At 38.5% G+C, this 13,989-nt stretch overlaps 1 protein-coding gene across 1 annotated transcript in view; it reads left to right on the top strand.

The window, feature by feature from the left end:
- The window catches only part of LOC117505066, a 59,078-nt gene that overhangs the window by 20,039 nt on the left and 25,050 nt on the right, over nucleotides 1-13,989 (top strand). The window contains 9 exon segments of the mRNA XM_034164590.1: nucleotides 7,114-7,186; nucleotides 7,261-7,326; nucleotides 8,365-8,424; nucleotides 8,499-8,564; nucleotides 8,648-8,707; nucleotides 8,785-8,844; nucleotides 9,064-9,135; nucleotides 11,846-11,917; nucleotides 12,003-12,062. Coding sequence (XP_034020481.1) covers nucleotides 7,121-7,186; nucleotides 7,261-7,326; nucleotides 8,365-8,424; nucleotides 8,499-8,564; nucleotides 8,648-8,707; nucleotides 8,785-8,844; nucleotides 9,064-9,135; nucleotides 11,846-11,917; nucleotides 12,003-12,062 — 582 coding nt within the window. The 5' untranslated portion in view covers nucleotides 7,114-7,120.

Genomic DNA, 13,989 nt, shown 5'->3' with positions numbered 1-13,989 from the left:
TTTTGCATTTACGCAATATCTCTAAAATTAGAAAGGTCTTGTCTCAGAGTGATGCTGAAAAACTAATTCATGCATTTATTTCTCTAGGCTGGACTATGTAATTCATTATTATCAGGTTGTCCTAAAAGTTCCCTGAAAAGCCTTCCAGTTAATTCAAAATGCTGCAGCTAGAGTACTGACGGGGACTAGAAGGAGAGAGCATATCTCACCCATATTGGCCTCTCTTCATTGGCTTCCTGTTAATTCTAGAATAGAATTTAAAATTCTTCTTCTTACTTATAAGGTTTTGAATAATCAGGTCCCTTCTTATCTTAAGGACCTCATAGTACCATATCACCCCAATAGAGCGCTTCGCTCGATCTACCCGTCACGGCTGTCCATTATCCCCTAGTCTATTCGCCCTATACATAGAGCCACTAGCCCAGGCTATAAGAGGAAATAATATCCAAGGCATAGAAATAAATTCAAGAGAACACAAAATAGCGTTATATGCTGATGATATTCTTTTATACCTCTCTAATCCAGAACAATCCATTCGGGCCCTTCTAGACTTACTAGAAGTATTTGGTACTTATTCAGGATATAAATTAAATATAGGTAAAACCCAAATTATGACTTTTAATTATTCCCCTTCAAAAGAGATTAAAAATAAAATCACCGTTGACTGGTCTAAAAAAGCAATTAGATATTTGGGGGTGTGGCTCACCCACAACCCAGGTGACTTGTATAGGAAAAACTTTGACAATGTAAATAGGAGGATTAAAGAAGAGTTCACACAATGGGCAACATATATATTTGATTTTAGTGCAAGAATTGAGGAGATAAAGATGTCAGTGTTGCCTAGGTTATTATACTTATTTATGTCATTGCCTGTTAAAATTCCTCACTCACAGTTTCATGAATGGGACAACAATATCCTGATTTGTTGGAAAGGACAAAAACCTAGAGTTAACTACAGTACACTGATGATCAAAAAAGAAAGAGGAGGATTTTCCCTCCCAAGTCTATATGACTACTATCTGCGGCTCAACTTAAACAGTTATACAGTGGTGTGACGATGCTTGTGAGGCTAGATGGAAGGAAATAGAAAGAAAATGTGGAAATATTCCAGTACAAGCTTTGATTGGCGATCAGAAACTAACAGAGGCATGTCAAAAGGAGTTAAATCCGCTGGTTTCCTTTACACTATCGACGTGGTTTGGGGTGGTGAAAAAACTAAATATGAGCGACCAGATAAGAATTTTAAGATGGGCTGCATTTGACTCAGAGTTCAAACCTAATCAAATGGATTGAGCTTTTAAAAACTGGTCATATAAAGGTATAACTGCATATTGTAAACTATTAAATAAGAATGCCATGCCGAGTTTCCAAAACCTGCAGCAGAAATTTAATATAGAAAACAGAGATTTTTTTTTAGGTATTTACAATTATGTCAATATATATTTTCAAAAGTAGTGAAGGTGTCAGAAAATAATGGGATAATTCATCTGGTTATACAAGCTTACCATAATCAATGTAAATCGATCATTTCTAAACTCTATCAAGGCTTGTTGAATGGCAACTGCAAATCAACAGATTATATTAAAAAAGATGGGAGAAAGAACTAAATATGGATATTTCAGATGAACAATGGGACAATATGTGTGAATCTGCAATGTCAACTTCTTCCTCAACTTAGTGGAGAGAGTTTTGTTGGCAAAGGTTGGTCCAATTTTTCATAACTCCAAAACAACAACAAGGGAGAAACTTGGGTGCTGCTAAGTGTTGGAGAGGTTGCGGGGACAAAGAGGCCAACCACACTCACATTTGCTGGTCCTGTCCAAACATTACTGGATTTTGGAGTGGTGTTAAAGTGGAAATAGAACGGATTTTGGGTTTAGAATTGCAGCAACCCATTTTGACATTATTGCTAGGAGATCTCCCTGAGGAAATGTCAATAAATGATAGATACTTACTTAAAATCTTTGGTGCTGCAGCCAAAAAAACAATTACCCAAAAATGGCTTCTGCCAGACCCTCCAAAGCTGGAGGACTGGCTGAAAAGAGTTGAAGAAACTCACAAAATGGAGAGATTAACATTTATGCTCAGACTGCAGCCAGATCTTTATGTAACAAGGTGGGGGAAATGGACTAAATTTACAGGAAACTGATGTGTGGCTGGTCTCAAGTTCCCTCTGAATATTAAATTCATTGCTGCTCTTAAAATTGTTTTGAATATGATCATGTTTATACCTGTTTACTTTTAATGCTTATTATAGGACTGAATTTGATTTTAGTAGCCGACTGTTATATTGTTATTGTTATATTGTTTTGTGGTGTGTGTATAATTAAGTGAAAAATTCAGTAAAAACTAAGCGTCAAAAAAAGAAGCTCAGGTTGCTTCTCCATTATTTTCAGTTGGAATCACTGAGTTGCAGTCACTTCCTGTTTGCTCTATAATGTCCTGGTTATTGTCCTCTTTGTTTGTCCTCTTTGTTCCAGAGTAATATATATATAAGATGTCTGAAATTCGGTGTTGCGTTTATTAAATTCCACACAAATTAAATGTAAGCAGACACGGATTATTTATTTATTTGGAATATTTGTTTTGGCAATTTTCACAGTCTCTACTGCCATCTACTGGCCAGTAGTTTTCATGGCAGTATTCGCCCTAAGTATTGAGATATCCCATAAGCCTTTGCGCGCCTGAGAGTTGTTGGAGCTAAAGAAATAAAAATGTACGTTTTGGTTGTATAATCTTCATTTACAATTGTTGTGGATTCTGTTGTTTAAACCGCAGCAACTCTGGTGTGTGCAAAAACCTGGTACGTAAAGGATTATGGGTTAGGGTCTGAGCGCCTGTGTGCCAGTAGATGGCAGTGTTCTGTGTATTTTGACCCTGGTTATATCAGACAACTTGATTTTGGCTTTTGCAAATGGCTTTTTTTTTTTTTTTTTAACACAATAAAATGGCATATTTTACAAAAGCACATTTATTTGTAAATACCAACACACATGCCACGTCACATTAACATGTTGGTTTTTACATAGAATGAATGAGTCAACCATTCAGTGTTAGCAGAGGCTCATTTACCCCATTATCCCTTGGCATCTGTTTGTGTTTCTTACAAAACTTCAGAATCAGTGCATTATTTAAAATTAAAAGATATGTGTTATATTTTAACTTTGTACAAATGAGAGAATTGACATTAATGGAGTTATTCTATCCGGGTTAATTTGATTTTAAATCAAAACCATAAGTCAAAACTGCTTTATTTTCCAAGACCTCTGCCTCACTGCTGTATTCTGTTAAGGAATAATGACTTGTTTTGTGTGTGTAGAGTTGAGCTTAGCTCTGCTCAACTGCTGCAAGATGTGAAGTAAATAGGAGCTTCCAGCAATGGGCAGGACGCACAAAGACAGTGCTGACTCATTGTTTGGGTCTGTGGTTACCTTTGATGCTACCAGAAGCAATTGTGGTGTCAAAACTCAAACTCAGCTTGTTAGTAGTTGCAAGTGTACCCGGTGGCAATACTGAAAGTTATCAGTTAGCTGTAGCTTCCTATAAATTTTTGGGTGGTTTATCGGTTTAGCTTTATAAAAGATAACTTTTCAGATAGCTGATTAGCTGTTATCAAAGCTAACTCTTTGGTTAGCTGTGCCCACCACTGGTGGGCTGTGATCAAAACATGTGGGGTTAGTGACTTCTGATTGGTGGAAAATTTCTGGAGCCAACCAGTGAGGAAGGGAGGAGTCATATTTCTTCCACCGCTGTGCTCCAGTAGAGAAGGAATGATCCTTTTGGTTGTGTGTGTACATAAACACAGTGAAAAATGACAATAATATTCATGAAAACGCTTGATGTAAAAATACTCATAAGTCTAGTTATACTAGGCCTATTAACAAAATTTAAAAAGTGCTATAAAGGTTGAAGTCCTCCACATTCAACATGCATTAAAGGGAGCCTCAGAGTGCAGCAGATTGAGTGTTACGTCTCGCTCCAATTAGGTCGTGACTTTTTACGCGAGGGCCGCGTCATTTGACTCCAGAGGGTTAAGAGTCCAGTTCAACGATTCAGGCAATATGGGTGCAAGATCCTCTACTAAAACCTTATACCACTCGTTTGGGAAGCCATCACTACCTGGACATTTGTTATTTTTCATACTGCTGGTAGCTCTGTCTCTCATTTGTTCTTTGTATTTGGGGTGGACAGTGATTCATTCTGTACCATTCCTATTGAGAGGAGATCTAGTGATTGTAAATACTTGTTAAATCGTCTCTTCATCCACTGGGTTTGATTCTGTTATAGTGACTTATAGATTCTTTCAAGCAATTTTCAATTTCCTCAGGTTTAAAAGATGTTACTCAATGGGTCTCTAATCTTAAATGTGCAGTTTTTAATTTGTTGTGTTCTTAGATGTCTTGCTGGGGCCTTCATTGATTCAGAGACAAGTTCATAAAAGATTGTTGTTTCATGAATCTGCGTTTTTTTTTCAGTTCTTCAGTCGATGTTGCACCTGTTTGTTTTTTGCGTCAGCCTTTTATCTTCATCTGTTTGTTTTTATTTCTCCAACTTTGTCAATTCTTCACCAATCTGCCTTTGTCTTGATTTTTAGGAATTTTTCCTTTTTTTTTTTTTTTTGGCTCCTTGTAAACTTCTTCCCACTCATCAAACATACAGTGGGGCAAAAAAGTATTTAGTCAGCCCCTGATTGTGCAAGTTCTCCTACTTAGAAAGATGAGAGAGGTCTGTAATTTTCAACATAGATACACTTCAACTATGAGACACAAAATGAAGAGAAAAAAAAAATCCAGGAAATCACATATGTAGGATTTTGAAAAAAATTATTTGTAAATTATGATGGGAATTTTCTTCCTGGTGTCCTTCAACAGCTCTTTGGTCTTGGCCGTGGTTGAGTTTGGAGTCTGACTCTGTGAAGCTATGGACAGGTGTCTTTTATACAGATAACGAATTCCAACAGGTGCCATTAATACAGGTAACAGGTGGAGGACAGAAGAGTGTCTTAAAGAAGAAGTTACAGGTCTGTGAGAGCCAGAAATCTTACTTGTTTGTAGGTGACCAAATACTTATTTTCCACCATTTCATTAGAGGAACTGTATACAAGTTGTTGTCTCAGGAAGGCAAGGACTATAATCAGAGACCCCTCCCATCCTGGACACTATTTGTTTGAATTTGTTTGAAAAAGAGTCTGTTGCTCTATAAAAAAGCCCTCCGTAAAGCTAGGACATCTTACTACTCATCACTAATTGAAGAAAATAAGAACAACCCCAGGTTTCTTTTCAGCAGTGTAGCCAGGCTGACAAAGTCAGAGCTCTATTGAGCCGAGTATTCCTTTAACTTTAACTAGTAATGACTTCATGAATTTCTTTGCTAATAAAATTTTAACTATTAGAGAAAAAATTACTCATAACCATCCCAAAGACATATCGTTCTCTTTGGCTGCTTTCAGTGATGCCGGTATTTGATTAGACTCTTTCTCTCCGATTGTTCTGTCTGAGTTATTTTCATTAGTTACTTCCTCCAAACCATCAACATGTCTGGTAGACCCCATTCCTACCAGGCTGCTCAAGGAAGCCCTACCATTAATTAATGCTTCGATCTTAAATATGATCAATCTATCTTTGTTAGTTGGCTATGTACCACAGGCTTTTAAGGTGGCAGTAATTAAACCATTACTTAAAAAGCCATCACTTGACCCAGCTATCTTAGCTAATTATAGGCCAATCTCCAACCTTCCTTTTCTCTCAAAAACTCTTGAAAGGGTAGTTGTAAAACAGCTAACTGATCATCTGCAGAGGAATGGTCTATTTGAAGAGTTTCAGTCAGGGTTTAGAATTCATCATAGTACAGAAACAGCATTAGTGAAGGTTACAAATGATCTTATGGCCTCAGACAGTGGACTCATCTCTGTGCTCGTCCTGTTAGACCTCAGTGCTGCTTTTGTACTGTTGACCATAAAATTTTATTACAGAGATTAGAACATGCCATAGGTATTAAAGGCACTGTGCTGTGGTGGTTTGAATCTTATTTATCTAATAGATTACAATTTGTTCAATTGTTTTGAATTTTGAATTGATCAGGTGACCCTGAACCATCCCTTAGTTATGCTGCTATAGACTTAGACTGCTGGGGGGGTTCCCATGATGCACTGTTTCTTTCTCTTTTTGCTCTGTATGCACCACTCTGCATTTAATCATTAGTGATTGATCTCTGCTGTCTTTCACAGCATGTCTTTTTCCTGATTCTCTCCCCTTAGCCCCAACCAGTCCCAGCAGAAGACTGCCCCTCCCTGAGCCTGGTTCTGCTGGAGGTTTCTTCCTGTTAAAAGGGAGTTTTTCCTTCCCACTGTCACCAAGTGCTTGCTCACAGGGGGTCGTTTTGACTGTTGGGGTTTTTCCGTAATTATTGTATGGCTTTTGCCTTACAATATAAAGTGCCTTGGAGCAACTGTTTTTTGTGATTTGGCGCTATATAAATAAAATTGATTTGATTTGAATTGAATTGCTGCCATCAGGCAGATGATACAGGGCACTTAAGGCCAGAACAAACAGACTTAAAAATAGGTTTGTGGGAAGAGCTATTTGTGCACTGAATGCTGCTGGACCTGCCATTTTATGATTGTGATTGAGTATTTTAACTAGGATTTATGTAGAATTTTTTTTTTTTTAAATGTGCTTTTAAGAGATTGTTTTTAATTTCATTGTCATGCACAGTATTTTTTTTCTGGTGTCATGTACAATGATAATAATAAATTCTGTTCTATTCTATTTTTGCCCCACTGTATGCTCCACTCTAAGTTTAGTTAACAGGTTTTTAGTAGAAAAAATAAATGCTTTTCTCGGGAGCGTGGGCTCGGGTACGTCTGACTACTCCTTGAGCTACCCAGGAATCTGTACAGTTATTTTTAATCAATGAAACGTAAAGAAAGAGCTCGGTGTTCAATCAAGACGAAAATAAATAAATAAATAAATAATAAATAAATGTAATCTTAGTATCTGTAGGTTTAGTTGATGTTCCTTTTGGAGCTGAGAAACTAAATGATCATTTTATAGTAATGAATGAGTGACTGTAATGATGAGTTGTTACTAAAATGATTTCTTGCTTTATGTTGAGGACCATCATGTTCAGACGAAATAAAGACTCCACGGCCACGACCCCCGCGGCCCCACCCCGACCCAGCAAGGAGGTAAAGAAATTCTGGATCCAGGTCACTTCTTCTCTGTGTTTGTACCGTTAATCACTGTTTGGACTCGTCACCAGGACCTGGAAAATCCCGTCACACATGGCGGGAACAGGCAGAATGCAGGGACGGCCGACGCCTCACCGGTGATGCACGCACCCACACACACGCACACACCACAACTGTCAAAATATCAACTGCATAGCATTTCTTGTAGGAGGTCGAGGTCAAAGGTGAACTTTGATCTTTATCAGCGTCCGTGTACTGCTTCTGATGTATTTTAATTCCTTTTGAATAGTTTGACATACTGATCATTTCAATCTTGTTTTTCACCCGATTTTTAATTTCATTGAAGAAATCTAAATGTCTGCTGGTTCAGACTGAAGCCTGAAGCTGTTATACTTATTGTTATATACAACTTGTAGAAAAACAAGACAAACAATATTTGACTCTATCCAAAGTGTATTGTTTTATAAATCATGATTAACAAGGAAATTATTTCAGCTTGGTTAAAATACGTCTCTGTGACCCAAAATTATTAGATCTAATCCTTGTCTTGAACTTTTGTCCCAAAATTAATCATCTTGAAAATGATTGAAACAAAACACTCGTCACTTACTTTTTTGTTTTGTCCACACACACAGACACACTTTGTTACATCTTTGTGTTGCTCAGCATTTTTTCATCTTAAAAAAATAGTAATAATAAAAATAATAATCTTAATTTTGTCAGAGATGCATTAATCAAATCAATTTTATTTATATAGCGCCAAATCACAACAAACAGTTGCCCCAAGGCACTTTATATTGTAAGTCAAAAGACATACAATAATTACAGAACAACCCCAGCGGTCAAAACGACCCCCCTGTGAGCAAGCACTTGGCAACAGTGGGATGGAAAAACTCCCTTTTAACAGGAAGAAACCTGCAGCAGAACCAGGCTCAGGGAGGGGCAGTCTCCTGCTGGGACCGGTTGGGGCTGAGGGAGAGAATCAGGAAAAAGACATGCTGTGGAAGAGAGCAGAGTTACACACTGAACATTCAGCACTCTCTAAAAGTTAATAAAATGTTAAAGTTCAAAAGCTAAAATGTCCTGGAATTTAATGTGTGGTTAAAAAAAAAGCAAGTAGTATAAGACAGCATTGCATAATTAGATTTTTATTCAAGTGTTTTTATAAACTTCAGAGGACCAGGATGATGGGAGCGGTTCAGAAGATCAACTTCTTCAAGTCATCGTCATCAAAGGTTAGCATAAAATCACGCAGTAAATATGAACCACATGAAGGTTGTTATGTTGATTGTTTGTTATTTGCACTCAGGCTTCCACTTCAGTTAGCAAAGCCGCGTCATCAGTGTCACTTGAAACAGCTCCAGAATCTTCACAGGTATGAAACCCCAAAAAAACAACTGCTTCTGCTTTTAAAACAAAGTATTACAGCAAAAACTGAAAGCACTGTCTGCATTTCAGAACCCTGGTAAGCTGAAAGGGGTCATGCAAAAGGTCAAGCCGTTTAAGTCTACGTCTCAGGTAACCACAGTGCCCCCTGTGTGATACCAACCACCATTAAACACACTGAGTGGTTTTGTTTTTATTTAATTTTGCAGGTCTCCAGAGTGCCATCTGTGGAGTCGCTGGATAACGGAAGTGTGTCAGATTCCACACAGGTGTGTAAAGACAGTATGTAAGAGTGGCATTTTTTTTTTCTCCTCTGTTTAAGGTTCAGGTCCATCCAGAGATGGGAGTTGTATTTGTGCTGGAGACCCTCCAGAAATGTTACTTGACCTTTGTTTTTTCTTAACATTGTTCTTATTGGAAATTTTCACCCCCCCCAAAAAAAAAATTTACTGACTGTCCAGGTGTTTCTGTTCTCTTGATATTTATAGGTACCTAAGGCTGACCTTCAGAACTCTGATTTGGAGCCTGAGAAGACGGGAAAACCGCTCCACACTAAACAGGTACGTGTCATTTGTTAAGGCACCTTTGTCTTTTTCTTACTGGCTCTGACGTAGCTGCAACAACTGATTCACAATTTGTTGGAATAACGGGATCACAGGCATGATGCAGAAAGTCAACCCGTTCAAATCGTCGCAACCACAGGTACGTTAACTACTGATTAGAAATGCATAAAAAGAGAATATTTACAACCCCAATTCCAATGAAGTTGGGACGTTGTGTGAAATGTAAATAAAAACAGAATACAATGATTTGCAAATCCTCTTCAACCTAAATTCAGTTGAATACACCACAAAGACAAGATATTTAATGTTCAAACTGAAAAACTTTGTTTTTGTGTAAATATTTACTCATTTTGAAATGGATACCTGCAACACGTTTCAAAAAAGCTGGGACAGTGGTATGTTTACCGCTGTGTTACATCACCTTTCCTTCTAACAACACTCAATAAGCATTTGGGAACTGAGGACAGTAATTGTTGAAGCTTTATAGGTGGAATTCTTTCCCATTCTTGCTTGATGTACGACTTCAGTTGTTCAACACATTTTCAATGGGTGACAGGTCTGGACTGCAGGCAGGCCAGTCTAGTACCCGCGCTCTTTTACTATGAAGCCACGCTGTTGTAACACGTGCAGAATTTGGCTTGGCATTGTCTTGCTGAAATAAGCGGGGACGTCCCTGAAAAAGACGTTGCTTGGACAGCAGCATGTGTTGCTTCAAAACCAGGATGTACCTTTCAGCATTGATGGAGCCATCGCAGATGTGTAAGTTGCCCATGCCATGGGCACTAACACACCCCCATACCATCACAGATGCTGGCTTTTGAACTTTGGACTGGTAACAATCTGGATGGTCTCTTTCCTCTTTTGTCTGGAGGACACGATGTCCATGATTTCCAAAAACAATTTGAAATGTGGACTCATCAGACCACAGCACACTTTTCCACTTTGCGTCTGTCCATTTCAAATGAGCTCGGGCCCAGAGAAGGCGGCGGCATTTCTGGATGTTATTGATGTATGGCTTTCACTTTGCATGGTTGAGTTTTAACTTGCACTTGTAGCTATAGTGACCAATTGTGTTAACTGACAATGATTTTCTGAGGTGTTCCTGAGCCTACGTGATAAGATCTTTTACACAATGATGTCTGTTTTTAATGCAGTGCCGCTTGAGCAATCGAAGGTCACGGGCATTCAATGTTGCTGCTTATGTGTAGAAAGTTCTTCAGATTCTCTGAATCTTGATTATATTATGGACTGTAGATGACGGAATCCCTAAATTAATTGCAGTTGAACGTTGAAACATTATTCTTAAACTTTTTTCACAAAGTGGTGATTCTCACCCCATCTTTGCTTGTGAACGGCTGAGCCTTTTGGGGATGCTACTTTTATACTCAATTATGACTCACCTGTTTCCAATTAACCTGTGGAATGTTCCAAACAGGTGTTGTTTGAGCATTCATCAACTTTCCCAGCCTTTTGTTGCCCCTGTCCCAGCTTTTTTGAAATGTGTTGCAGGCATCCATTTCAAAATGAGCAAATATTTGCACAAATACAATAAAGTTTATCAGTTTGAACATTAAATATCTTGTCTTTGTGGTGTATACAATTGAATATATGTTGAAGAGGATTTGCAAATCATTGTATTGTTTTTATTTACATTTTACACAACATCCCATCTTCATTGGAATTGGGGTTGTACATTGATTAGCTTTTACATGATGCACATGCTCTTATGGTCTTCTTCCCCTTTTTCTCGGAAGTGGTATAGCATCACATACAGGCCTGGCGTATGTACTACAGCATTAAACGAAGGCTCGAGCCAAAGAATTTGCCTTGAACATTTTTTGTAATTGAATTATTTGAGTTACTCAATTAACGTTTCTTACAGTCAAAGATGCACTTTTTACTCAGAAAAATCACTTTCTAGGGTTATATCTTGTTCAGATATAACGGAGAACACCGATTTTTCTAAGTAAGAATTGTGTGTCAAAAATGCACCATTTAATAAAAAAGAAAAAATGTCTGGAGGACATGCCCCTGGACCCTTGAGGAATTTACGCCTTCAGTGCTCATGTTGTAGGCTACTGTATCGCCACACAATCCGTCCCAAAATGTTTCAGTCAAAAAAATTTTTTCTCACCAGCACCCATGTAATCGTTACAGTATATTTTATTTCCATACACACAAATGCATTGGGAATACTGCACATTCTACTGTATAAACTGAAAAATGCTTGAAGATTTATCTTTCCTGTGCATCCCTGAACTAATGTTTCGTTGTGTAACCACTGTTTCTGAAAACTGCTTTACATCTATGTTGCATGGAGTCGAACAACGTCTGGCACCTGTGTTCCTGTATTCCAGTCCAGGATGATTGGACCACATTTCCCAGTTTCCCTACAGTTCCCCTGCATTTCTTGGTTTTGCCTCAGACACAGATGTCACCCCACAAGTTTTCTGCTGGATTAAGGTCCGGGATTGGGCTGGTCACACCATAATGTTAATCTTGTTGGTCTGGAACCAAGATGCCGCTCACTTGCTGGTGTGTTTGGGGTTGTTCTCTTGTTGAAACACCCACTTCAAGGGCATTTCCTCTTCGGCTCAAGACAACATGACCTCTTCAAACAGTTTGATGTATTCAAACTGATCCACGATCCCTGGTATGCCATAGTATGAGAAACAACCCCATATTTATGTTCTCTTCATATTTATAGACACCTAAGGCTGATCTTCAGAACTCTGATGTGGAGCCTGAGAAAACAGGAAAACCGCTCCACACTAACCAGGTATGTGTCATTTATTTATTACTTCTTTTTCTTACGGGCTCTGATGTAGCTGCAACAACTGATTCACAATTTGTTGGAATAACAGAATAACGGGATCACAGGCATGATGCAGAAAGTCAACCCGTTCGAATCATCACAACCACAGGTACGTTAACTACTGATTGGAAATACATTAAAAAAGATATTTCGTTACATATAAACTCAAATGTTTCAAGCTTTTTTTATTTTAATCTTGAAAATAGTGACCTACAGCTCTCAAAAATTATCGCAAAATATTAGAATATTTCATTAAAAAAGGGGGGTTGGGGTAGGAACACAGGTTGTTGTCAATCTTGTGCCCAATCAGCGTTCACATGCAAATGTGAAACTAATAGTATTTTTGTTGTTTTTGCCTTGATTGACCACCGAGCTCTTTCTTTATGTTTCAATGATTAAAAATAACTGTACAGATTCCCGGGTAGCTCATGGAGTAGTCAGACGTACCCGAGTCCATGCTCCTGAGAAAAGCATTTATTTTTTTCCACTAAAAACCCATTAACTAAACTGAGAATGGAATGTACAGTGGGGCAAAAAAGTATTTAGTCAGTCCCTGATTGTGCAAGTTCTCCTACTTGGAAAGATGAGAGAGGTCTGTAATTTTCAACATAGGTACACTTCAACTATGAGAGACAAAATGAGGAAAAAAAAAATCCAGGAAATTACATTGTAGGATTTTTAAAGAATTTATTTGTAAATTATGGTGGAAAACAAGTATTTGGTCACCTACAAACAAGCAAGATTTCTGGCTCTCACAGACCTGTAACTTCTTTAAGAAGCTCTTCTGTCCCCTACCTGTTACCTGTATTAATGGCATCTGTTGGATCTCGTTATCTGTATAAAAGACACCTGGCCCCAGTTTCAAAGAGTCAGACTCCAAACTCAACCATGGCCAAACCAAAGAGCTGTCGAAGGACACCAGGAAGAAAATTGTAGATGTGCACCAGGCTGGGAAGAGTGAATCTACAATAAGCAAGCAGGTTGGTGTGAATAAATCAACCATGGGAGCAATTGTAAGAAAATGGAAAACATACACGACCATTGATAATCTCGCTTGATCTGGGGCTCATCCCATGGGGTCAAAATGATCATGAGAACTGTGAACAAAAATCCCACTACACCTCTGGACCTGATGAATGACCTGAAGAGAGCTGGGACCAAAGTAACAAAGGCTACACACTACGCAGGGACTCAAATCCTGCAGTGCCATGCATGTCCCCCTGCTTGTCCAGACCCATCTGAAGTTTGCCAGAGAGCATATGGATGATCCAGAAGAGGATTGGGAGAATATCATGTGGTCAAATCAAACCAAAATAGAACTTTTTGGTAAAAACTCAACTCATTGTGTTTGGAGGAAGAATGCTGAGTTACAGTCAAAGAACAACATACCTACTGTGAAGCATGGGGGTGGAAACAGCATGCTTTGGAGCCGTTTTTCTGCAAAAGGGAATGATTGATCCGTGTTAAGGGAAGAATTAACGTGGCCATGTATTGTGAGATTTTAAGCCAAAACCTCCTTCCATCAGTGAGAGCATTGAAGATGCAACATGGCTGGGTCTTCCAGCATGACAGTGATCCCAAACACACCGCTCGGCAACAAAGGAGTGGCTCTGTAAAAAGCATTTCAAGGTCCTGGAGTGGCCAAGCCAGTCTCCAGACCTCAACCCCATAGACATATTTGTTGAGGGAGTTGAAAGTCCATGTTGCTCAGCGACAGCCCCAAAACATCACTGCTCTAGAGGAGATCTGCATGGAGGAATGGACCAAAATACCAGCTACAGTGTGTGCAAACCTGGTGAAGACCTACAGGAAACATTTGACTTCTGTCATTACTATTTAAGCATAAAAATTCAAAAAGAAAAAATAATATAGCACCTTCAACTGCACCACAGACTAAAACAGTTAAATTTGGTTTATTAAAAATTAGGTCTCTCTCTTCTAAGTCCCTGTTAGTAAATGATCTAATAATTGATCAACATATTGATTTATTCTGCCTTACAGAAACCTGGTTACAGCAGGATGAATGTTAGTTTAAA

This window comes from Thalassophryne amazonica, chromosome 23 (genome assembly GCF_902500255.1).
Source record: "Thalassophryne amazonica chromosome 23, fThaAma1.1, whole genome shotgun sequence".
NCBI lineage: Eukaryota > Metazoa > Chordata > Actinopteri > Batrachoidiformes > Batrachoididae > Thalassophryne > Thalassophryne amazonica.
This window is presented reverse-complemented; position numbering and strand designations above follow the sequence as displayed.